This window comes from Protomyces lactucae-debilis (genome assembly GCF_002105105.1).
Source record: "Protomyces lactucae-debilis strain 12-1054 chromosome Unknown BCR37scaffold_7, whole genome shotgun sequence".
Taxonomy (NCBI): Eukaryota; Fungi; Ascomycota; class Taphrinomycetes; order Taphrinales; family Protomycetaceae; genus Protomyces; species Protomyces lactucae-debilis.
This window is the reverse complement of record NW_024467999.1, coordinates 225,639-249,272: the sequence shown is the minus strand read 5'-3', so window position 1 is coordinate 249,272 and position 23,634 is coordinate 225,639. Positions and strand designations below refer to the sequence as shown.

At 50.7% G+C, this 23,634-nt stretch overlaps 13 protein-coding genes across 13 annotated transcripts; 7 read left to right on the top strand and 6 right to left on the bottom strand.

The window, feature by feature from the left end:
- Window positions 1-478: 478 nt before the first annotated feature.
- On the top strand, window positions 479-1,831 carry BCR37DRAFT_392197 (uncharacterized protein; the record flags this gene model as incomplete). The annotated part of the gene is made up of 1 exon (XM_040871116.1): window positions 479-1,831. One exon carries the CDS (start codon window positions 479-481, stop codon window positions 1,829-1,831), a length of 1,353 nt encoding a protein of 450 aa, XP_040726032.1.
- Window positions 1,832-2,045: 214 nt separating this feature from the next.
- On the top strand, window positions 2,046-3,350 carry BCR37DRAFT_340886 (GPI mannosyltransferase; the record flags this gene model as incomplete). The annotated part of the gene is made up of 1 exon (XM_040867379.1): window positions 2,046-3,350. A coding segment is annotated over one exon (1,305 nt), but the record flags the coding sequence as incomplete, so codon positions are not given.
- Window positions 3,310-7,059, bottom strand: BCR37DRAFT_378701 (RecF/RecN/SMC). The gene has a single exon (XM_040869104.1). The coding sequence runs from the start codon at window positions 7,043-7,045 to the stop codon at window positions 3,515-3,517; it is 3,531 nt and encodes a 1,176-aa protein (XP_040726030.1). The 5' UTR covers window positions 7,046-7,059; the 3' UTR covers window positions 3,310-3,514.
- A 256-nt stretch (window positions 7,060-7,315) lies between these two features.
- On the top strand, window positions 7,316-8,224 carry BCR37DRAFT_366622 (thymidylate synthase/dCMP hydroxymethylase domain-containing protein; the record flags this gene model as incomplete). The annotated part of the gene is made up of 1 exon (XM_040868283.1): window positions 7,316-8,224. The coding sequence occupies one exon, from the start codon at window positions 7,316-7,318 to the stop codon at window positions 8,222-8,224; it is 909 nt and encodes a 302-aa protein (XP_040726029.1).
- Window positions 8,225-8,309: 85 nt separating this feature from the next.
- BCR37DRAFT_277148 (major facilitator superfamily domain-containing protein) lies at window positions 8,310-10,076 on the top strand. The gene has a single exon (XM_040866803.1). The coding sequence runs from the start codon at window positions 8,395-8,397 to the stop codon at window positions 9,907-9,909; it is 1,515 nt and encodes a 504-aa protein (XP_040726028.1). The 5' UTR covers window positions 8,310-8,394; the 3' UTR covers window positions 9,910-10,076.
- A 167-nt stretch (window positions 10,077-10,243) lies between these two features.
- On the top strand, window positions 10,244-11,698 carry BCR37DRAFT_346193 (major facilitator superfamily domain-containing protein; the record flags this gene model as incomplete). The annotated part of the gene is made up of 2 exons (XM_040867673.1): window positions 10,244-10,973; window positions 11,055-11,698. 2 exons carry the CDS (start codon window positions 10,244-10,246, stop codon window positions 11,696-11,698), a joined length of 1,374 nt encoding a protein of 457 aa, XP_040726027.1.
- A 350-nt stretch (window positions 11,699-12,048) lies between these two features.
- On the top strand, window positions 12,049-13,710 carry BCR37DRAFT_277146 (uncharacterized protein). Its single transcript, XM_040866802.1, has one exon. It carries the CDS (start codon window positions 12,399-12,401, stop codon window positions 13,557-13,559), a length of 1,161 nt encoding a protein of 386 aa, XP_040726026.1. The 5' UTR covers window positions 12,049-12,398; the 3' UTR covers window positions 13,560-13,710.
- Window positions 13,711-15,548: 1,838 nt separating this feature from the next.
- Window positions 15,549-15,839, bottom strand: BCR37DRAFT_345896 (cytochrome c oxidase biogenesis protein Cmc1 like-domain-containing protein; the record flags this gene model as incomplete). The annotated part of the gene is made up of 1 exon (XM_040867645.1): window positions 15,549-15,839. One exon carries the CDS (start codon window positions 15,837-15,839, stop codon window positions 15,549-15,551), a length of 291 nt encoding a protein of 96 aa, XP_040726025.1.
- On the top strand, window positions 15,648-17,390 carry BCR37DRAFT_277385 (uncharacterized protein). The gene has a single exon (XM_040866805.1). It carries the CDS (start codon window positions 15,978-15,980, stop codon window positions 16,965-16,967), a length of 990 nt encoding a protein of 329 aa, XP_040726024.1. The 5' UTR covers window positions 15,648-15,977; the 3' UTR covers window positions 16,968-17,390.
- Window positions 17,001-18,659, bottom strand: BCR37DRAFT_277142 (serine palmitoyltransferase 1). Its single transcript, XM_040866801.1, has one exon. The coding sequence runs from the start codon at window positions 18,597-18,599 to the stop codon at window positions 17,034-17,036; it is 1,566 nt and encodes a 521-aa protein (XP_040726023.1). The 5' UTR covers window positions 18,600-18,659; the 3' UTR covers window positions 17,001-17,033.
- A 352-nt stretch (window positions 18,660-19,011) lies between these two features.
- BCR37DRAFT_392188 (chromosome segregation protein Csm1/Pcs1-domain-containing protein) lies at window positions 19,012-19,581 on the bottom strand (the record flags this gene model as incomplete). Its single annotated transcript, XM_040871115.1, has 1 exon — window positions 19,012-19,581. One exon carries the CDS (start codon window positions 19,579-19,581, stop codon window positions 19,012-19,014), a length of 570 nt encoding a protein of 189 aa, XP_040726022.1.
- A 113-nt stretch (window positions 19,582-19,694) lies between these two features.
- BCR37DRAFT_378696 (uncharacterized protein) lies at window positions 19,695-21,181 on the bottom strand. Its single transcript, XM_040869103.1, has one exon. The coding sequence runs from the start codon at window positions 21,025-21,027 to the stop codon at window positions 19,852-19,854; it is 1,176 nt and encodes a 391-aa protein (XP_040726021.1). The 5' UTR covers window positions 21,028-21,181; the 3' UTR covers window positions 19,695-19,851.
- A 544-nt stretch (window positions 21,182-21,725) lies between these two features.
- Window positions 21,726-22,692, bottom strand: BCR37DRAFT_277137 (uncharacterized protein). The gene has a single exon (XM_040866800.1). The coding sequence runs from the start codon at window positions 22,646-22,648 to the stop codon at window positions 21,755-21,757; it is 894 nt and encodes a 297-aa protein (XP_040726020.1). The 5' UTR covers window positions 22,649-22,692; the 3' UTR covers window positions 21,726-21,754.
- Window positions 22,693-23,634: the final 942 nt, after the last annotated feature.

Below are 23,634 nucleotides of genomic sequence, written 5' to 3'. Positions count from 1 at the left end.
ACACAATTTTGACCAAAGACACCCCAACCTACACAGCTCATGTGACGCCTTTCGCTTGGCATAGACACAGACCAGGCTACTGCGTATAGAATGCACTCTGTCTGTAACAGCACAAACTATGTGCTCATATTGGCTCAGGAGAAAACCAGCTGACTTGCAACATTATCCCACCCGAGACTCACGACAAACCATAATTGTTTGTTGGCCTACACTTGCTGCGCACTGCTCCTTATTTGCCATACACCGAGAAACACATGGCTCGATGGCACGCTTCACTGCCTGGCTCGCAAGCAATGTGATCTATGTGTGATGTTGCTTGTCAACATATTGATGCTATTCTTAGTCGACTGACCCTGACTGCCTCTTCCGCCAGGCTGGCGAAGCTATAAGAAGCCGCTCCTCACGACCAATGCTCCTACCTCTCAACCAGCAACGCGTCTAGAGTAATTCATCTTTTCTACATCTGCTCAAGACAGGGATGCGATCAGCCACTCTCTCACTACTCTCTTTACTAGCAGGAGGGGCCCTCTCCTGCGACAATTGCGCTGGACCCACCACGAGCGTCCAGTCCCAGACCCAAATCCAGTTCTCCCTCTCTGTGACCATCAACAATATCGTGCAGGTCATCGCTACCGATGGTTCCTCTGGCAAATGTGTTGCTCCAACGAAGGGCAAGCCAGACGTGCACGGCGTCTATGTGAAGCCAGTCACCGACAGGTCCAAGAATCAGATCTGTAGGCACCAGCTGCCTACTGACAAGCCTGGCCAGAAGACTGGTATCTGCAAGGTTCCTTATGTCAAGTCCAAGACTGAGGAGACCAAAGGCAAGGGCGATGGCAACAAGGACGGTGAAGAGGACGGCAGCAAGGATGATGGCAACACCGAAGAAAACGACGACAACGATGATGGCACCAAGAAGGAGGGACACGGCACATCGGGTGGCATCAATGGTGACGATGGTGATAAGACGGATACACCCGCCTCTACTGGCACTGTCGGTACTAGCACTGAAGGATCGCCAGCCGAGTCTACCTCTTCAGCTGTCCCCACTGGCTCTGTGCTTACTCCTACCAAGACCCCTCCTGCCTCGAACCCAGAGGTCAGCAACACTCCTGGTGTCACAGGCGGCTCCGTTACTGGCAAAACTTGTGTTGTTGTCTCTCAGGGCAGTGGCGCAATCTGGTCTACGGGTTCCACAGTGGTTGTTGTGGTCAAGGGTGGTGGTGCGCTCATTATCATTGAATCAAGCCAGGTCGACCTCAACATTCACATTGTCGTTGGCTTTTCTATCCAAACGAATGTCGTTACCCTGTCAGGCTACAAATTCTACTATTGCTCGACTGAGACGGATGATATGGAGATTCACGCCTACCCGGGTCAAGCCCCTACAAATTGCCAGGCTACAACTATCACAACTGTCACTCAGCCTCCCAAGCTCTCAGCTGCTGTGCCTGCCTTGGCTCCTCCAGCCGTCGTCGCTGCCATCACTGGCAACAGCTCCACCACGACGACCATCACAGCTGAGTCTCACCAGACCACCACTTTCTCCTACTCCTCAACCACAACGACGACGACCACTACTTCTACCAGCTGGTCTTCTGCAGGTGGCGTCACCCTTGCCAATGGCGACGGAAGTGTTGCAACTGGCCCTGATGACGTTGAGAACCCCGGTGAGACTGGCCTTCCAAGTGTCGACCCGACAATTTCTGGACTGGCTCCCCCTCAGCCTTCTGGTCATGCTAGATTGCCAGGCTCTTCGTCTGCCTCGACCATCACTCCATTGGCATGGACATTGCTACTTCTGCCCATGGCTATCCTTGCCACATTTTAGTTACCCCTTCACCTTTTCATAGACGGCCACTTGTGACTGTTAGATCATTTTTATCATTTTAAACCTTGCTCGACGTGCCTTTGAAGGCGAGCTGGTACTAGTAATACTTAAGCTATCCCAGCTCATGGTTCGTATAGAGGAGTACAATGCCAAGCCCGCTGCAAAGAAGCTGCATGTGAGCTATCTACTCGTACTGGCTCTCTTGCTCATCCCTCGTCTCTTGAGTGCTCAGCACAACATCATCCACGACACAGATGAAACTTACAACTATTGGGAGCCCCTCCACTTCCTCTTGCACGGGACAGGCTTTCAGACGTGGGAGTACTCGCCAGTCTACGCTATACGCTCTTGGACATATATTTGCTTGCATGCATTGCCGCTATATCCGCTCAAAGATATCCTCTCGCGTGAGCAGCAGTTCTACTTGTTGCGATGCATCTTGGGTGCTGTCAGTGCCTTTATTGAGGCATCTCTCGTCATGACCATCTCTAAAGCGAATGAAGAACTTGGCCTTCTGACACTTGCGGGACTATTGACAAGTGCAGGCATGTTCACTGCGAGTACAGCATTGCTGCCAAGCACATTTACGCTATACACTTGTACACTCGGTCTCGATTTGTTTTTGCGGCAGCATCATACTCTATCAACGGCAGCTTTTGCAATTGGAGTCATCATTGGCTGGCCTTTCAGTATCTTGCTCTTCATTCCTTTGGTTCTAATCAACTTTATGAAGCCACTCTACAGCTACGTGCGAGGTACAATCATTGCTCTTCAGGTACTGTTGATCGCTACGGTCATCGACTACTTCTTCTACAGGCGCTGGGCTATTGTTCCTCTCAACATCATCCTCTACAACGTCTTTCAGCAAGGACCCGAGTTGTTTGGAGTAGAAGCATGGAGTTATTACTTCAAAAATCTGCTTCTTAACTTCAACTTCTTGTTTCCGTTGGCACTCCTAGGTCTGCCACTAGCTATGCTGTCCAAGAAGAAGTTCTACATACAATGCACTGCAGGATTCGCACTTTGGTTCAGTGTCTTCACACTGCAGCCGCACAAAGAGGAGCGCTTCATGTACCCAGCCTACCCGGCACTTGTGCTCTCTGCAAGCATCTCTTTGGAGTTGCTCTTCCAATTCACCCAACGCATCACAGATTTGATGACAGACCAGCTGCGTTTACCGCAACATCTCTTGCCAAGGACGATGAAGCTCTTTGTTCTTGTCTTGAGTGCGCTGATTAGCATCTATCGCATCACCGATGTCACGCTCTCTTACCGCGCCCCACTTTTGCTCTTTCCAAGATTGCCACCTGGTAAGGAATATTGCATGGGCTCAGACTGGTATCGCTTTCCGACATCATTTATTCTCCCAGACGACACGGCGCTTTCCTTCATCGAAAGCAGCTTCAGGGGCCTCTTACCTGGCAAATTCAACACCACCGACAGTATCCCTCACATGAACAACCTCAATCAATGGGACGCAACCAAAGTCATTCACGAAGGTCTGTGTGAATGCCTTGTCTTTTGGCAAGCTGGTATCAGTGGCGAAGGCGTCCCCTTTGTGGATCGCGAACAAGGACGACGCATTCAAGGCGAGTATGGTGTTCACTGCTTCGAGAATCAACATTCACGAAGACTCAATGCCCTGGGTATCGACCTTATGGGCCGCGACATTCATGCTAAAGACTACTGATTGCTTATATATACAACCGACGTATTGTCGACAAACTTGGTCCGGAAGATGCGGTTGGCATTGGTGAACATGCCCTCTTTGAGGGAAACGACGATGAATTGAGAGCCCTTGAAGCGAGACTTGATCAACGCACCGATATTTTGGGTGTGGCTGAGATCGAGCGCAGCGTCTACTTCGTCGAGAATGTACATGGGCGCTGGCTTGTACTGCAACAAGGACATGATGAGAGAAAGGGCAATGAGAGATCGTTGACCACCAGACAATTCCGTCAATGACTGTTTCCAGACTTTGCCTAAACAAACCTTGACTTCGAGACCAGCAGTCACATCTCTGCCTTCTAGTGGTACCAGCTTTGCAGTATTGCCAGGCAAGAGCTCTCCAAAGATGTTGCCAAAGTCGACCGTTACCTTTTGCCATGTCTCGTCAAGTGCTTTGACTTTATACGCTTCAAGAGAAACAATTGTCTCCTCAATCTTGAGCTTGTCCTTGTGAATCGTGCGCACCATCTGCTTCAAACTCGTCTCTTTCTTCTCGACACCCTCAATCATGTTCATCACCTTGGCATTCACACGCTTTCGCATGACTGTGAACCGCTCCGTCAATGTCTTCAAGTGCTCGCGTGTTGTTTTGAGGTCTGCCGCACGGTAATCAAACATACCACCAGGCTTGCCGAAGTCGTCCACGCACTCCGGAATCCAAGGCTGCTCTGCGACCAGCTTTTGCAACCGCTGCTCCACCTGACCATTCTCCTTCTTGAACTCATCCAATTGATGCTTCTGTTTGGCACAATCCAAGCCAGCTTGCGCGACAGCAGCGACCTTGAGCTCTCTCGTCTTGTTGAGCTCCTCCAATTCTGTATCAAACGCTGTGAGTCGGCTACGTTCATCAGCAAGCTCTGCAGCTAGCGCATCATGGCGATCTGAAACTTCCTTCCGTGTCTGTGCAAGCGTTGCTAGTTCTTCTTCATGCTGCGCCAAGGAAGCCTTCATTTCAGATAATTGCTCTTGGGCAGCTTCTGCTTCACTCGCTAATTGCTCTTGCTCCAATTGCAATGCTTGATAGGCTTTGGCAGCCTCTTTTGCAGCGATACCTTGGGATGCTGCAGTCTTGCGCAATGCCTCCACTTCCTTCTTGAGTGCAGAGAGCTTGCCGCCCTTGTTGCTCTTGAATTCAGCCATATCACGCTCAACTTGCTTGACATCGCGCTTGGCAATCTCTTGCGCCTCCTTGGCAGTTGCAATGGTACTTTGGAATGCTTGAATGGATGTCCGCAGCTCATCAATTTCTGTCAGGATGCGAGAATCAGAGTTCGCACCAATTTGCTCTTCGCGAACAGATACTTCGTGATGCTTGAGGTCGAGTTGATTGGTGAGCTCAGCAGCTTGAGCATGGCGTTGGGCGTCCTTTTCAAGCTGCGATTCGAGTTGCTGCAGTTGACTTTGTGCAGCTGACAGAGACGCACCCACCTCATTGAGTTGTTGCAAAGTGATGAGAACGCCTGCGCTATTGGGCTTGCTTCCACCAGACAGCGTGCCTGATGGATCATACACGTCGCCTTCCAACGTCACACTCTTGAGCTTGACTTGCGGATCAAACGTGACGCGTTTTGCAGTCTCTGCATCCGCACAGATGAGTGTTGTACCAAACACGAATTCCATAGCTTTTGCAACTTCGTCGTCATACCCAACAAGTGATAGAGCCAGCTCGACCTTACCCGGAGCAAGCCGTTGCGCAGCACCGAGTTTTTCGGCAGAAGCACGCATCGCCGATATTTTATTGAGTGGAATGATGGTCACGCGTTTGCGAAGCTTGCCACCAGAGAGCAAGAGAGAACCCACCTTTTCATTCTCAACAACGACATTATACAGTCGACCACCGGCGCAAATTTCTAGTGCAGTAGCCGAAGCGAAATGTTGTTGATCAAGCGTAAAGAGCTGTGCAACGAGACCTTTCACTTGAGACCTGTCAAAGTTGGGTGTTGGGTCAGAGTAGGAAAAATCGAGATTCGCCACTTTGCGACGCAATGTATCGGCCTGAGAAGTCATTTGTCTGATATTGGCCTTGAGATCACGTTGTTGTGTCTGCATCTGCGACTGTGCTCCAGGATCAATGCCAAGCTTGGACAGCTTCTTCTCGAGTGCCAGAACTTCTTGACGTAGCACATCGAGCTCCTTGCGCAACGTGCGATTACGCTGCTCAGCTAGCTTGGATTTTGGCTCAGCTTCCTTGATGCTCTTTTCGCAATGGGCAATTTTGAGCTTGGCTTGTTCTTGTTCTGTAGCCGCTTGCGCTGCTCGCTTTTGTGCATCAGCAAGCAAATCGAGGTAGCCAGAATCTTGGCCTTCTTTTGCGGCAAATCCAGTCGAGAGGGTTTGCAGTAGCTCATCCTTCTTTGCGCACTCACCATCGGTTTCTGTAAAGGCAGTTCGAAGGGCGACATGCTTGACTTCAGCTGCCTTGTATGCTGCTTGCTTGGCAGTCATTTGGACTTGCAGCTGTTGCCTTTGAGCCTCGACGTTGCTGGCTGCGCTCTTATCTTCCCGCAAGCTCTCCTGCTTCAACTCAATATTGGTGGTGAGCCTGACAAGTTCATGTGAGAGTGCCTTGGCTTCCTCTTCCAGCTTGGCGTAGCGACCACCTTTGCGGACTTCCTTGTCGCGCTTGGCATGAATCTCCTTGACTTGCTGTTCAATGTTGCCCATTTCGTGCTTCATGCGCGTTTGAGCTGCTTCCAGCGCTACAATGGCATCAGTGCGTTGACGGAGCGCTTCGCCAGCATTTTGGACCATACTCGTCAAGTGATCATAGTCGTGCGCCACAACCAGCTTTGATGTGCGTTCCATGTCCATCTGGGTTTGCTGAAACTCGAGCCATGCACGCTTCTCAAGTCTGAGTTTGTCAAGCTTTGGATCAATTTCTTCAGCGAGCAGTGCATTGATTTCCTGTACCTTGGCTTCCTTCTTGGCGATATTCCGGATAGCCTTTTCCTTCCGCTCTTCAAACATACGTGTACCAGCAGCTTCTTCAATCATACTGAGGATCTCAAGGGGCTTCATATTGAGGACTTTTGTGATTCGTCCTTGCATAATGAGGAAGTTGGGATTGTTGATGTTGAGCTGGACGGATTGGAAGAGATTTTGCACAGACTGCTGTTGCGCACGTCGGCCATCAATCAAGTACTTGCTTGTACCACCCATGACAATCTGTCGCGTCACACTGATGGTTGGATGATCCTTTGAGCTGAAACCGACGGGCGACGTCTTCTCCACATCATTCGCAAAGACAATCGTGACACTCGCCTTGGTAATACCCGCCTGTCCGCGCTTATAGATAAGATCTTGCAAGTTCTGAGCGCGTAGGGTGGTCATATTGGTGATACCAAGGACAAAGCAAATCGCGTCGAGAATGTTAGATTTGCCGGAACCATTGAGGCCTGTGATGGCAGTGAATGTCGCGTCGAAGAAGACTTCTGTGCGGACGGCATAGGACTTGAATCCGTCGATGACGAGGGACTCGATGCGCATCTGCAGCTGTGAGTGTATCTGGTGTTTGGTTCTGGCGCCTGTTGCTTTGTTATGAAGTCGCGTCGGGTGTAGTAGCAGTCACATAAGCATTTCCCTTTTCTTTTCGCTCGAAACAGTCTGCCTGGTACTTTCTTCCTCCTCTGAACTGAGCTCCACCTAGTCTCATCTCTACCTCTTCACTTTCAGCTTCAGATATAGCACTCTAGTTCTAATTCTTTCGCGTCCAAGTCAAAATTCAAAACGACGCGACAAAGACAACAAGCGCAACAGATGGCCCATGAAGAGCTCCAGTACTTGAACCTCATCAGAGACATCCTTGACAGGGGTGAGCATCGACCCGATCGAACTGGCACAGGCACCCTATCTCTCTTTGCCCCGTCCCAGCTTCGCTTTTCCTTGCGTGATGGTACTTTCCCGCTCTTGACAACCAAGAAGGTCTTCACAAAGGCCATCTTCCACGAACTATTGTGGTTTGTCAAGGGCAGCACCAATGGCAAGCTGCTCGCAGATCTAGGAGTCAAAATTTGGGATGGCAATGGCTCACGCGCCTACCTCGACAGCATTGGTCTCACGAACCGCGCAGAAGGCGACTTGGGCCCAGTGTATGGCTTTCAATGGCGGCATTTCGGTGCAGAGTACAAGGATTGCCACACAGACTATACAGGCCAAGGCGTGGATCAACTCGCTGAATGCATTCGCAAGATCAAAACGAGCCCTTATGATCGTCGCATCATCTTGTCTGCTTGGAATCCAGCAGATCTGGGCAAGATGGCTCTCCCACCCTGTCACATGTTTTGCCAATTCTATGTTTCCTTTCCTAAAGCCACAGCAACTGATCGAGGAAGAGGCGAAGTGTCGTGCTTGCTTTACCAGCGGTCGTGTGACATGGGTCTGGGCGTGCCCTTCAATATCGCGTCTTATGCACTGTTGACGCGGATGGTAGCGGAAGTCTGTGATATGGATGCCGGTGAGCTAATCCACACGATGGGTGATGCGCACATCTACAAGGACCACATTGATGCGCTTCGTGTGCAGCTGGAGCGTGAACCCAAGCCGTTCCCAAAACTGGAGATCAAACCAGCAGCTGAGCCACGGGATATCGATGATTTCAAGTATGAAGACTTGGTCGTGGTAGGGTATGAGGCATGGCCTGCCATCAAGATGCAGATGTCTGTGTAGGATTGCCCCTCTCCATCTGAATGGCAAGTACCGAACCAGATGCGATCCGGATCCCCTTCTACATCTGCAGAGTGGAACATTCACTGGGCCCTCATGCGGCCCTTGTCCGTCATCAGTCCTTCTCGCTATAGCACTTCAGCAGGCCTTGTCGCCTTTCTTATCATCTTTGTATGAGTATTCCCTTGCGCGTACGACGCCAGTCCGCCGCAGCACCACCAGAACTCTTTGGCGATGAGATTCAACATGTCCTGTCACATGCCTCGGAGCATCACTACCCGACAAGCAAGCCCAACATTCTCGCCAAGATCACCACTGCAACGGAGGATGTCGATGTCTATAACCGCTTCAGCAAGCGCAGAAAGACAATATTGACAACGGCTGTCGCGTTTTGTTCGCTTTGTTCACCATTCAGTACAACTTGCATTTTCTCAGCCGTTCCAGAGATTGCAGCGCAATTTGGAACCACGGGTACAGTCATCAACATCACGAGCACGGCCTATTTGCTATGTATGGCCATTGCGCCGCTCTGGTGGGGTCCCATGTCACAGGTGTATGGTCGCAAACCCATCTACACCGCCGCAGCGCTAGGTTACACGGTCGGCTCGATGGGCACTGCACTCTCCAAAAACCTCGCGACGTTTGTGGTCTTTCGTTGTGTTTGTGCCCTGTTTGGGTCAGCGCTCATGGCATGTGGTGCAGGCATCATTGCAGACATGTATGAACCGCGTAGTCGTGGTACAGCCATGGGTTACTACCTCTCTGGCACTGTCATTGGTCCTGCTCTCGGCCCATTCATCGCAGGACTCATCATCAATTGGCGACCTTGGCCTGATGTCTTTTGGTTTACTGTTGGGCTTGGTGGTGTTGCGCTTCTCTTATGCTTGTTTGTGTTGCCAGAGACGTCGCATCACCGCATTCACGATGACTTGCGGAAGGAGCAAGGTCATTTTGTGGTTGTTTGGGTGAATCCCCTCAAACCACTTTGTCTATTCATCTACCCCAACATTGCCCTTGTGGGACTCGTGAGCTCCTTTGTGCTCTGGATGATGTATAGTCTCCTGACGCCCATTCGCTATGTCATCAATCCACGATTCGGTATCACATCACCAGCACTCTCAGGTCTCTTCAATCTCGCTCCTGGCTTTGGCTATCTGGTGGGAACGTTTGTCGGTGGCCGATTTGCAGACTATGAAGTACGCAAATGGGTACGGATACGTGGCAGACGCGTCCCTGAAGACCGACTACGCAGTGCTATCTGGGTGCTTCTGCTCGTATTGCCAGGCACGGCACTCATCTATGGTTGGTCCATTGATCAACGCAAGGGAGGTATCGCAGTCCCTGTCATTGCCATGTTTTTCAATGGTATTGCTCAGCTTGTATTGTTTACGTGCGTGAACACGTATTGTGTCGATTGCATGCAAGAACGCTCAACAGAAGTGGTTGGTGCGAATTATTCCATTCGCTATGTATTTGCAGCGACGGCGAGTGCTGTCATTCTACCGCTCATTGATGCGGTCGGTGTTGGGTGGGCGAATACTCTCGCTGCCGCCTTACTTGTACTGTCTGGTGTGTTTACCATACTAGTGGTCAAGTTTGGTGAGAGGTGGAGGCTGGGTGTGGATGAATGGATCAAGTCACGTTCAACTACAACAAACCCTCTGGATGTCGTCAAGGATTCTGCGTAAAAATGTACTTGTAGACGAATAGTACAATGCGATGTCATCTGAATCAGCTCGGCCCGATATGAACCTTCATTCGCGAACTTTTCGGGAGACCCTCCAGCTCATGCAGACCTCGGTCCATAATGGACTCTCCAACGCTCAGTATGCTCGGTTCGACTTAGACAGCTATAGGAACTGTCACCTGATGTATCAATACAGAACTGCATTCTGCTACTAGCTCAATCTCGGGCATTCTTGCTTCTCTCCGCGCCGAGCTTACTGTACCCTGACAAGAGTGCCACTTGCTATCTCTACGCTGCTGTCAAGACTCTGTGTTCGCAAAAAGGCCATCCTAACAATGAAAGAAGTGGAAACAACCATTGACGAGTACCCCGCGACGTCAGATCCAAATGTTGCGCCATCCAATGTCAGCAATGACCCTGAAGGCTCTACACTCGAAACCCTCAAACCATCTGCATGGGACAACAAGCTGGCAGTCGTCGTGACATGGTTCACATTTCTCATGTTTGGATTGTCAGACGGTACGACTGGTGCTCTCCTGCCTAGCATTCAGAAGGATTACAACGTCTCTTACACAGTTGTGTCCCTCATCTTCTTCTGTCAAATTCTTGGTTATGGCATCCTTGGCCTCGGCTCAACGTACGTGCTCTCCAGAGTGGGCAGACTCTGGGGTGTCTTGGCCGGTGGTGCCCTCTTCATGATGGGCCTTGCGATCCTCACAGCGAACACACCGCATTTTGCTGGCATCGTCCTTGGCTATATCCTACTTGGCTTTGCTGCAGGCTTCTTTGAGTCCATCTTGAATGCCTTCTTTGGTTCCTTTCGCGAGAGCAATGTCATTCTTGGCTGCCTACACGGATTCTATGGTCTTGGAGCTGCTGTTGCACCCATCTCAGTAACGCAATGGATCGCAGCTGGGTTGCCTTGGTATCGTTGGTATGCCGTCTTGCTCGGTCTTGCTGGCTTCATGACGACAATGATTGCCATTGCATTCAGGAAGCACTCAATAGCATACTGTGCTGCCGAAGACGCGCTGGCCTCCAAACGCCACACAGATCTCACCGCCGGTGCCTTACCATCCAAACGGACAGCATCTGACTCTAATGAGCAGGATTCAGAGAAGGGTGTATCGACAGAGACTGGGCCAGAGGATACGCCGCGTCGACAAAAGACACCAGTCATGGCAGCCCTAACAAATAAGTTCTGTCTTGTTGGCGCCTTCTACATGTTCTGCTATCTTGCCATGGAAATATCGACAGGCGGCTTTGTGCTCACTTTCTTGACGAACGTCCGCGGTGCGTCTGAACCTGTTGCAGGCTACGCCAACACTGGATTTTGGCTGGGTTTGACACTTGGTCGATTTCTACTGACTCCGGCCGCCAACATAGTTGGAGCCTGGCTTGGTTGCCAACTCTTCACTGCGATGAGCCTTTTCTGCATATTGGGATTTTGGCTTGCGCCGACCTATGTTGGCTCAAGTATTGGCATTGCCCTGACGGGTTTCTTCCTTGGCCCAACATTCCCCCTCATCATACAGCTTGCTACAGACTACCTCCCACCTCGCCTTCACGTCGCTGGAATTGGACTCATTGCCTCCATAGGGTCCATGGGTGGTGCAATCTTTCCACTTGTCGTTGGCGTCATTGCCACCTCGCGTGGACCAAAAGCCATTCCACCCATTCTCGTGGCGCTGCTTGTTGCACTCTTGGCTGTATGGATGATGCTACCGGGCCCGAAGCTAGTACAATTGACGGAGCTGACGAAGAGAGCCCTCAGGAAACACAGCGGCTGACCAGCTCCAGACTCCCGGACAAACGACAGACTTCTTTCGGTATGTTGCTATATGAGACTGAAGATGGCAGACTGATTCTCAGTGTACTGGGCGCATCAAATACTTTTCATTGCTGCACACCCCCCGTGTGGTCTTCTTCGGCACTTGCTGCTTGCGCTCTGAGCTCTCAGAGTTGAGATTCTAATCATCTGATGCTCTCTCGCATCACAGGTCGGTCTTGCTGCGTGCAGCTGCGTACAGCTGCGTTGATTGGACCTCGTTCGACCCCTGAGAGTGGCTATTTGAGCAATTTTATAAACCAATTTGCGCCTCCTGACTTCTTCGAATTGGCTCCATCCGATTGGGCTTGGGGTAAAGCGTCGACAGTCGTGTTTGCGAGACTTTTGCTGCTTTGGATCAAATTGGATCAAGTTTTGTTCAATCCAAGCCCCATGAGGTTATGTTCTCACGCGAACTTGCCCAGTTTCTGAGTCAAGTCCGGCATCTTGCACATGCAGATGTGATACGTATCTTCAACCTGCCAGAAGAGTCAAATTTGTCGAGCCTTTTGCAACAACGGGTCACTTTCTCTTCAGTCTAAGCCTCATTTTCACACACCAAGTTCCTCGTCTCCTGAAATTCCCGTCGACTTTTATCACATGGCGTTGCGACGTGTACACTCGACCTGTCAGATGTGTGAAAAAGTTTGCCATCGACTGGAATGCACTGTGCACAAGACATCAGCGACCTGTCCACCTGCCATCCATTTCCTGCCCATCACTCTCCATACAGTTTCACGCATCTTACAATGAGGGTCTCGATAACCCTGCGGCTGCTGTTCACTTTACTCATCACATTCATTGCTGTCGGCTCAGCAGCTGGTGGATTTTCCAAAAAGCTGAAGAAGTTATGGGGATCCAAGTCTAGACCGGAGAACTTTGAACATGGAGAATCGAGCAACACCATTGTAGAGTCCGCTTCACCTGGCGACCCTACCTTTGGCGAAGCACTCGAAACGGGGAAGTGCTATCAGGCAAAGATCCGTCTGGTTCGATCGGCGTCCATCCTCGAGTCGCAGATTCATTGCGATAATCTCTGTAGGATCCACGCGCATGCGTTTGTCGCGATCTACAAAAGCAAGGATGAAGCGGATGTTCCACATTCCTTTTGCAATCGCGGATATGCACATTTCTCATACGACTCCTTCTGCCAGAATTCAGGATACGTCAACGCGACAGAAGGGAAGGGGCCGTATTCGAATGTCAAAGCTGTTCTTGTGAATATGCTAAATGAGTATGGTAAATACGGTCGTCTCGATGCAGACAGTCCTCGCTTTACTGCATTCTTTCGGCAATTCGCAAGTGGTTTCAGTTTGGAGGATGCCTGGCTGGGAAGCATGGTGGAAGAATTTACTGCATTCGAGTCTTATCCATCCAATGAAAAGGGAACCGAAGACGAAGAGCTACAGACTTGTCGATGTGGAATCTGGGCTACATTCACTAGAGTACCCCATCGGCCAGGGAGTAAGCACATGTGCGATTTGCCTCAGTTCAGCTCCTTCATCAGCAGGATCAGTTCCGGATGGACGCTTGCCTATGAACAGACAAGTGGTACTTATGGTGAGACCGCTGTACCTAAACGACTCTCTAGGCACTTCGAACAATTCGAAGGCATGCCAGAAGAGGCATCTGAATGGTTCATCACGCGCCCGGCGATTCCAGTTGACCAGCCTGGCTTTGATTGCATCCAAACTTTGCGAGATGAGCATTGGAAGCAAGCTCCTACAGGCGACACATTTATTGAGACCTTGCAGCCGGAGCACAGCAACACCTTACAACAGGATCAAGCTCCCCACGGGTGTCCGCCAAAACCCTACTGGTGAAGTCGATCGCAGCTGGACTGCTTTTCTGCGCCGTCGTTCGCGGCTTCGAGCCATGTCGCTATGCCGAATGCACACTAGTCCCCTCGCGTTCCTGGCATTCGCCAGTCACACCCTGCTCAACAACAGCTACTTCAACTCAGTATCCAGACTAGAATACACCTGTGTTCTGCATTTCCTCTTAGCGCTTTCCATAGCTCTGTCGATGCGACCTTGGTCTTTGAGGCCCACTTGCTCCCTTTCCTACCTCCCTGGTCTGCAGTAAGACTTGATGCATCTGCCATCTCACTGTTTCTGCTGTATAGACTACTTACTACCTTCGTAAGTCTCAGTTTCCAGCTGCAGCACCATTGGCAACGGTGACGTCCTACCCATGGCCAGGCGATACACTCCTTGTGCTATTCGATCGCCGCAGCCAAGGCCATTGCCGGCTACGGCTACGCCTACAATCCTAGCGATAGGATGTGATGACGAGTTTTCGAGGGGCTTGCGTCGATGCACATTCGTAGTTGCGAAGTATTCGTAGGTCTGGACCCGGTCACAGCAGCATACAGCTGTAGCAGAATGAATCACATGAAGTTGATTGCCCATAGCGCAGTCATGGGACTACTCGACTTTGCGACGTCCACCATTGCATCACAACCCACGAAATACTGTTTGCGCCCCACCACATCTACTGGAGTGTATTCTCTTGACGATCTTTCACATGGTCTGTCCTTTTGACGCTACTCTGCCGACTTGACATTCAGCCTTAGGGAAAGCTTTGGCACTGGCACGTGCCACTAGACTCACGTCGTGCTGTATAAGCACAAGCTCGCACTCAGTCCTGTAGCTGACCGAACTCCTTGCAGGCTATACAAGTAGCTACGCAGAGGGTCCCCTGTGTAGAATCTTCTTTGATGCAGCAACGGAGATCAAGGATGTGCCGTAGCAGATGTGCAGCGTCGGCCTTGATCATCCAAAGTACGGCATTGGATAGTGGCCAACATGTTTCGATTCTAACTTCCACTGCCAGCGTACAAGGCAGCAGTCGGGCCTTTCGCTGAGCGGACAAGATCCCGCAAGGGCAGTTCGACTTCCTGCAGCAACACCCTTGCCATCATTCTCATCGGTTCTCATGTCACGTTGCAGGCTTCTGTTGTTCTAGGTTCTTGCCTGCGTAAAGAGCTCAAGAAGTTGGCCGTCTCGCTGACGTCCTCCTGCAAAGTCGACGAATGTCGCATCCAATATAGGGCTAAATGTCACGAGCTCCTCAAAACTCTCCCTTCCGGGCTTGCGGGCAAGGACCAGTGTTACGAGGCACAGATCTGGCAACACGTTCATCAACAGCACAGGCTGAACTTGATGAGCCCCGATGCAGAATACTGGGAAGAATCGCTGTGGCAAGACTACTTCGCATGCAGTGGCGTGCTTGCAAGCGTACTCTTCTCGTAATGCCAAATCGCGTCTTGCTGAAGAAGCCCCCGCGTATTAGTCTGATCGGACTCATGTGCTGAGCAATACCTCGCCAACATGTATCCGAGGTGCGAACTGGATCGCAATACTCGAGAGTCGTATACAGGCACGATTGGGACGCGACAGCACAAGCCCAAAAAGAGGGTGTCTTTGTGAGATTGATACTCTGCTTGACATTTCCGACGAGGAAGGCGTGACATTGAATAAGCATACTTTGGGTGGGTATTGATCAAAGTTGAGGGCCAAATTGGTGACTCTAACGAGACCTATCCACGGAGAATCGTGTGCAGCAGATCTGTCGTCCATATTGTAGCTAGAAAGACCCTGGGATTCGGTTGCGAAGCGTCGATAATTTGAGTTGTGATCAGACGCACTGGAGAGTGTCCTCAGTGAGCATGATCGCCAGTCATGCTTTCCAACCACGGAATGTATTCACAGAATTGATGGTAGGCTGAGTGCAGCCTGAGATATTGCGATGTCTGCACATGTCGTACATGCAGTCGATGGAGGCAAGAGTCAAGATGCATTGCAGAACATCTAGATCTGGTCGTCCTTCTGCTCAACGGCTGCTTGCCGCTCTCGTCGCGCACGCTGTCGTTCTCTCAGATAGTCTTCCCTCGCTTGTGCCAAATCATCCTCCTTTGTCCGTTGATGCATACACTCCACCATTGCTGTCCGCTGGGTACGGCAAGCCCAGGCCATGGACACGGTACGATCGCGTGAACAGGCGACAAATTCCTGGATGATGTCCTTGCAGGCGACTGCTGCATTTTTCTGCATTTGTCTGTGGACAGCCGTCTCTTCCCGTGGGGAAAGTGTCTGCAGCATGGTCGTCGTAGCAGTAGCAGTAGCAGTAGCAATATCTGAGCTCTAGTCTTGTGGATGCAGCACGCAGTGTGCTGATGTGATGTCTCTGGTTGGCAAAGTGCGCGACGACTACGCTCGAATAGCTTGAGCAAGGACGCCATGTCCACAGCGCGCAATCAAGCCATTCGCAACTCTGGCATCACCACAGACGGCGACGGCAGCAACGTTGTACCCTCTTCAAGAAGAGCAGATGGGTCTGCACGCAGGGAGATCAAAATACGGCCAGGTTATGTGCCAGAGGAAGATCGAGAACGATATAAACCACCGCGCAGACGCGCTGTGTTGCCCGAGACGGATGAGCTGGCCGAGGCGCTTGGAGCACTAGATATTGAGAAGCCGCAGAAGACGTTACAGATCAAAGGCGCGGCGCGAAGAGGTGCAGAGGGTCTTGTCGGGAGATCGAGAACTGATCATGGTGATGACCAGGTACAGACCAATCGCAACAGCCAAGGACGGCTGAGCACCTCGCACGGGTCAGCATCTACTCAGAAGAGTAAAGTCCTTGATATCAAGGGCGCAGCAGATCGGGATGCAGACCTTCTGGACACGCACAATGCTCCTGACATGCCGCAGGATGACAAGAGACCCAGCAATCAGGCTACAACCGCAAGAGACGATACATCTGCGTCAGGAACAATCAAAGCGCATCTCAAACCGCCGTGGCATCAACCACCCATGCCACCGCCTTCTGTACGCGGCCCAGAAGATCCAAGTGCGCGGAACAAGCGACTCGTCGGCATACTTTCCTCTCAACACGAAGCGATGCGTGCTGAGCGGGAAATTGCAAAAGGGCGACTGGCGACTGTTGATTTAGTCAGTCCAGCGAAGCCAGCTTTAGCGTCAAAAAGTGCATCATCTGATGCTACACCAGCGAGGTCTGCAAAGTCAAAATCTCAAAGCACAAACGACGTTACGAGTGCTATGGCTGCTTTAGATGTCAAAGAAGCCCGTCAGCCGGCTACCCCACCTCAAGAGAAGCCTCAGACACCGAAAATTGCCGTTGCAGCGACAGGCACTTGGGGCAAACGCATGACACCTGCAGAGTTCGCAGAGTGGCGACGCAATGCAGACGTCAGTCCATACAAGTGATGCGCTACAGAAGACCGATATCAAGCTATGCCACATTGGAAGCGAACAGTAATGACTTCGCCCTTCCTATCTATTCGCCTTGATGACCTTGGCAAAAGCCGAACGAATGACGCTCGCCGCCTTTTCGAGATCCTTCTTTGTATGACCTACGCTCACGCAAATGCGCAGACTCGGCCGACACTCGCCAAGTCCCTTGACACCTTCCTGATCGACTTGCTTTGCACGCGTCACCAAGACGCCATTGACGAGACATTCATCGACAATCGCCTGTAAGACGCGGACTTCTTCTTCATCGTCTGCCAACGGTGTCGCTAGCCGCAAGTGCATCATGGGACTACCGGGCCATGCTTCACATAAAATATCGCCACCTTGACGACCGCCACCCACCAGGACTTGCTGCAAGAATAGTCTTGCGTTGTCTGCTAGATGTGTAAAGAGCTGTGGTTGCTGCTTCATTCGCAATAAGCACGCTGAGACTTGCGTAGCGAGCATGGCTGGAAGTGCAGCACTAAACACGTACGAAGCACCAGAAATGCGTTGATGGTCGACAATCTCTGCAGAAGCGGCACAGAAGCCACCACCTGAACAGAAAGACCCCGTCAGGTTACCAATGAGCATATCGATTTTACGCGGGTCAATGCCGTAGTGTTCAGTGACACCTTTACCATGCTTACCCATCGTTGCGATTGACCAAGATTCGTCAAGGATCAGACGGTACTTGTACTGCTGCTTCAACGCAACGATACGTGGTAGATCGACCAAGTCACCATGATTCTCAAAGATGCCCTCCGTCACAATGAAACGCCGTGTGAGTCCTCGCTTTTGCTGTTCCTTGTTGACTTGCTTCAAGACTTGTTCCAAATCATCGATGTCGTTGTGATTATACCACTTGATGGTGCACCGCGAGATTTGTAGTCCCTTCTGAATAGCAAAGTTGACTCCTTTGTCCACAACGAGGACATCACCACGCTTTGCAAAGGCAGGAATGACAGAGCCAATGGTGCCGAGCGCTTGTGCATACACAATACAACTCTCTGTACCCAAGAAATCTGCAATATCGCGCTCCATCTGTATATGTACATCCTGTGTCCCATAAAAGCCAGGTGGTCCACACGCTCCGACGCCATAATTACGCAACGTGGTGATGTTTTGTTCCTTGAGCTGTGCATCGCCGAGCAAGTCGAGAAAGTTGTAGGAGGCAAGATGAATGACTTCTTTTGGCTTTTGCAAGACAGCAGGACAGCTGACGAGAGTACGTGGTCCAACGGCGCCGTGGATCGTTGGAATACGATCAATGAGGGCTTGGTCTTCATGGGAGGGCGCCTTGACGAGTTCATCTGGCTGCCACTCGTCCACGAGGTCGTCCACTTCGCGCTCACTGAGCGTGACTGCATTAGAGTCTGGATGATACGTCTTGCCCGTGATGAAGAGAATCAAGAAAATGACGAGAAAGATCTCGATGATGGTGCGAATGGGGTCGTTCTGGTGCGAGTTTTTGATGTAGCGGATGAGGATGTCTGAGCCTGGGATGCGGTAGAAGGAGCGGACGAGGAGATGAAAGAGGTTGCGTGTAGATGCGGTGAGTGCGCTGAGGGCCTCTTCCTCGTCGAAGGAGGAGGAGGCTGCGTCCATGATCCGGTGTTTGTGCTTATGTCGCTCTGCTTGTTGGGTGTCGTCGTCGTCGTCGTCTTTTTCTTTGGGCAGCAGCAAGAAGACCAGCTACAGCTACCACTCGAGGCTATAGGCTAGCAGAGAAGCTACAGCTAAGATCAATGTCCAGCTGGCCCAGTGCTCGAGAGAAGCAGCTCCTCCGTCAGGCAGCCAAACAAGACTCCTTCTCGCAGACCACAACTGCTGCAATGCAAAAGCTCTTCCTCAGCAGCAACACTCTCCGTTCGCAGGGAGAAGACCTCAGAGCAGCATTGCAAGAAGTTGTCCCCCAGGCCCGGGGTGCACTCGAACAAATGACCTGATCAAGCATCGATATGCGCCAGGAGGCTTCAATAAAGGAAATATACAAAAGCATAAGAGAAGAGACAGCCACTCACTTCTTCTGGATCGCAGTCCACAGGCGATAGGCGAACAGGCTCGCTTGGTCCTGTGCAAACATGATTTGCTCCGTCAGATAGTCCGGCAACACCGCCGACAAATCCACATCGCGTTCAGCATCCAGCATCGGCGTAAATGTGATTTGCTCATCTCGCGCCTTCGGCCAGGCAAGTTTATAGTGAAAAGTGCCATTCCTGCCAGTTTGCAAGCAGCTAAACACTGTCTCGTCGTCCTCTCTGCTGACACTCTGAATGACAAGGCCAGTCAGGTCTTGATAGATTTCTTCCTTGAGCAATGGCACCTGCTGCGTTTGTCCACGCGCATCCAACTTGCCAGTTAACGTAGCAACCTGTCGCTGAGCTTTATCAAGGGCTGCTTTGAGCCTGCTGATCTCGCGCGCACTACGCGTCACTTGGGACTCGAGCGTCTCAATGACTTCCTGGCTCTGTTCAAATTGCGCCTCGACGGCTTCTTTATATGTGTCGTAGTCGCACACGCCAGAGACGTCGCTGCCACTAGCATCCGATGCGGCTGGGCTTGAGGGCACAGCTGGCTTGGACTTCATGAGGATTTCTTGCTGTTGTCTTGTTGTTGTCTGTGAAAGTGTCAACAAATCAAATTCGAAAACAAAAACGCGAAAGCAACGAGATGGAACTGTTCTCCATCTGGCGAAATGACAACCACTGCTGCTCGTGTGAGCTTCTAGTATTGGAAGGGTTCGTCGCAGAAAGAGAATCTAAGAGTACGAAGCAGACTAGATTGAAATTGAAAGCACAAAGACACTGGCCATGCCCATGGCTGTGCCATAGAGAACCAATAGAGCCATCTATCCTTCCTACCAAAGTCCTCTCGCTCTCCTTGGATTCCTGCATTGATCAGTGGGGTCGGGATAGAAGTGCCTGATGAACTTTGCCCTGGCAGTTTCTACGGCTCTGGCTAGTTTTGCCAATCGAAGCTTTTCAGACATTGTGCATGACACGAGTTTCCAGGTGGAATCCTGCCAAAGCATTTCGCTTACTAGGCACAAATCACTTGAGTCTTGCCTCACTGACTCCTCGAGGCTGCAATCAAATCCATTTCCCTGTGAGCCAAAGGCGGATTGGATGGACCGTTCTTTCAATTGCCAATCGCGCGGCAACTTTGCAATGTCTCTCGCAAAGTCTTCGAAAGCACACACTGAGTTGATGATAGCATCATCTTCAGGCTGAGTACCAGGGGGCCCTTGCAGCAGCAAAAGATCGAATTCCAATGACAACAAGCACTCACACGTGGTCCACTTCAGTCGAGCCAAGCTTTTCGATTTCGTGTTTGTGCCTTCCGCTGGAGAGATGCACATTCCCGATCCTGCTTCGCTTGGCTGAAGTTCATGACTGGAGGATTCTGTTGGTCTGGTTGGCGATTGTGATTCTGCATCTTGTACAAAAGGGGCGTATCCAAACCTGCCAGACAGGGTTCTCATTTGCTCAAAGACGGCGTTCCGCAGCGTGTTGATGCTATTCATGGACAAGATGAGATGATACGTGAAACCAGCCATCAACACCACTTTGTTGCGTACGAGCTGCTGCTGCGGGTTTCGAGTCGTGCAATGGTCTTCCACACCCCGCTTATGCTTGATCAACTGGCTTTCCTCAGGTGTGGTTGATTGAGCTTGAAACTCAATTGGCCAGTCAGTGGATGAGGGGTTGCCCTTGAAAGTCTCGTCCGGCGTCCATGAAGACCACTCAATAAGCTCCCATCCAGTGCTGCAGACAAAAGGACGGGAATTTGGGAGTTTCTTCATCGCTTGATACCACACATCAAAGATGTTGGCTTCCGATCTGCAATAAACGGCGCAGGGTATCCCTTCAGGTAATGGCACAAGCTTCGAGAGGGTAAACTTCAAAGCGTAACATTTTCCATCATCGACAAAGCTAGTCCTGACGCACGCGAGGCCGGCGTGATTTGATGCAGCGGAAATGCCGAAAAGGCTCATCCATAAGGAAAGGTGAGGCATCAATTCCGTTTTGAACATCGTTGAATCGAGACTGAAGTAGTTGCTGACGTTGTGATTACATTCTGTGGAGGTTTCAAATAAAATGTTGCCACGTGCGAGCTCGAAATTTTCAGGGGCTCAAGGTCGTCGACCTCCATTTGTAGCAGCTGATTTGCATGCTAGAATGCGACCCAATCGGTACCAAAAGCCAGCTGTGATCTTGACTCTTGCAGCTCACAAAGATGTCGCGAGAATCGGCGGGCATTTAAGAAAATGTCTATTGATCGTCGATTGTAAGGCTCTTTGGATGTTATTGCATGACACATGCAATCGTAAAAGTAATAGTATTGAAAAAGTGCATCGCAGAGAGAATCTCAACCTATCAAGCAGAAAGCAGACTAGATCGCAATTCAAAGCACAAAGACACTGGCCATGTCCATGGATGTACCATAGAGATCCAAGAGAGCCATTTATCCTTCCTACCAAAACTCTCTCGCTCTCTTCGGATTCCTGCATTGATCAGTTGGATCGGGATAGAAATCTTTACGTTTGGGACCCTTGGCCATCGCGGATGCCTGAGCTTTGGCTAGTTTTGCCAATCGAAGCTTTTCAGACATCGTGCATGACACGAGTTCCCAGCTTGGATCCTCCCAAAGCAATTTGCCTACACGGCACACATCACTTGAGTCTTGCTTCACGGACCTCTTGAGTCTGCAATCAAATCCGGTCCTCTCAGAGCTCGGAATGCGTTGGATGAGATCCTCCCTCAGATGCCAATCGCGCGGTAATTTTGCAATGTCCCTTGCGAAGTCTTCGAAGGCACATACTGAGTTGATGATCCAGGGTCGACGCCATCGAGCCCTTTCAGCAGCAAACGATTGAACCCTAGGGACAGCATACATCCACACGAGGTCCACTTCAGTCGAGTCAAGCTCTGCGCTTTCGTATTTGTGCCTTCCGTGGCCGCTGGAGAGATGCACACTCCTAGTCCTGCTTCGCTTGACTGAGGTCCATGACTGGAATGATCTGTTGGTCTGGTTGGCGATTGTGATTCTGCATCTTGTACAAGAGCGGCAAATCCAAACCTGCCAGACAAGGATCTCATTTGCTCAAAGACGGTGATCCGAAGCGTGTTGATGCTATGCATGGACATGATGAGATGATACGTGAAAGCAGCCATCAACACCACTTTGTTGCGTCTGAGCTGCTGCTGCGAGTTTCGAGTTGTGCAATGGTCTTCCACACCCCGCTTATGCTTGATCAACTGGCTTTCCTCAGGTGTGGTTGATTGAGCTTGAAACTCAATTGGCCAGTCAGTGGATGAGGGGTTGCCCTTGAAAGTCTCGTCCGGCGTCCATGAAGACCACTCAATAAGCTCCCATCCAGTACTGCAGACAGAAGGACGGGAATTTGGGAGTTTCTTCATCGTTTGATACCACACATCAAAGATGTTGGCTTCTGATTTGCAATAAACAGCGCAGGATAGCCCTTCAGGTAATGGTACAAGCTTGTAGAGGGTAAAGTCTAAAGCAAAACATTTTCCATCGTCGACATAGCTAGTCCTGACGCACGCAAGGCCGGCGTGATTTTGTGCAGCGGATAAATCGAAAAGACTTATCCATAAGGAAAGGTGAGAGATCAATTCCGTTTTCAACATCATTCAATTGAGACTGAAGTATTTGCTGAGGTTGGAATTACATTCTGTGAAGGTTCTGAACAGAAGGTTGCCACGTGTGAGTTCGCAAGAAATTTCCAGGGGCTCAAGGTCGTCAACCTCTAGATGTAGCAGCTCATTTGCATGCTAGAATAGTAGAATGTGACCCAATCGATATCGCAGGAAAGAGCTGGCTGTACTCTTGGCTCTTGCAGCTCACAACGGTGTCGAGAGAATTCAAGGACACCTACGAACATGTCTAGCTATCGCCCGCCGATTGCAAGGCTCTTCGGAAATCATTGCGTGAGGCATGCAATCGTAGAAGTACTTGAATTTACCGCAACGGCTGATAGTTTTGTTTGATAAACCGCTGAGACTATGGCTAGGCCATCACCAGCACAACGACAAGCTGTTGCCCTCACTATCAATAGGGTGTCAATCTTGGTTTCTTGTAGGATTCAGTAGAGCCAGGATATAATGTCGCGAGCTCTCGTTCTTCGTGGGCCAAGCGCAGCTTCTCAGACGCTTCGCACAACAACATTGTACTCCCTTGCGTCTGAGTAAATTTTGGCCTATTAATTCACATACGACGTCAAATTGCTCGTGCACCAGATAGCTCAGTTGGCATGAAAAGCCAATTCTATTCGTCTCTTCGAGTGGGTAGCTAGATTCAGTTCATCGACGCTAGACAGCTGCAGAGCCATTCATCCCATATCAGCCCCCGTCGGTAGCTTTGCGAGGTCCCCTGCAAAACTCTGGCTTTGCACACAAACTGAAAGAGCTCATCATCATGAGAATTGCCAGTGCTCCCTTTGTACGGTATGTTCTTGAATCTCAAGGATAATACGCATTAGCAAATCTTCGATTTGGCGTGAACAAGACTCTTCGGTCTTGTCTTTGCTGCGCCTTCTCGGCTGGAGGTATACACGTACATATTGTCAGCTGCTCTTTGCTGTGCTGCTTTGGTGGTTGACCACATTTTGAAGATCTCA

Coding starts and splice junctions, on each gene's coding strand:
- BCR37DRAFT_378701 (XM_040869104.1), bottom strand. CDS start 7,045: ATGCGCATCGAGTCCCTCGTCATCGACGGATTCAAGTCCTATGCCGTC.
- BCR37DRAFT_277148 (XM_040866803.1), top strand. CDS start 8,395: ATGAGTATTCCCTTGCGCGTACGACGCCAGTCCGCCGCAGCACCACCA.
- BCR37DRAFT_277146 (XM_040866802.1), top strand. CDS start 12,399: ATGCACTGTGCACAAGACATCAGCGACCTGTCCACCTGCCATCCATTT.
- BCR37DRAFT_277385 (XM_040866805.1), top strand. CDS start 15,978: ATGTCCACAGCGCGCAATCAAGCCATTCGCAACTCTGGCATCACCACA.
- BCR37DRAFT_277142 (XM_040866801.1), bottom strand. CDS start 18,599: ATGGACGCAGCCTCCTCCTCCTTCGACGAGGAAGAGGCCCTCAGCGCA.
- BCR37DRAFT_378696 (XM_040869103.1), bottom strand. CDS start 21,027: ATGTTCAAAACGGAATTGATGCCTCACCTTTCCTTATGGATGAGCCTT.
- BCR37DRAFT_277137 (XM_040866800.1), bottom strand. CDS start 22,648: ATGATGTTGAAAACGGAATTGATCTCTCACCTTTCCTTATGGATAAGT.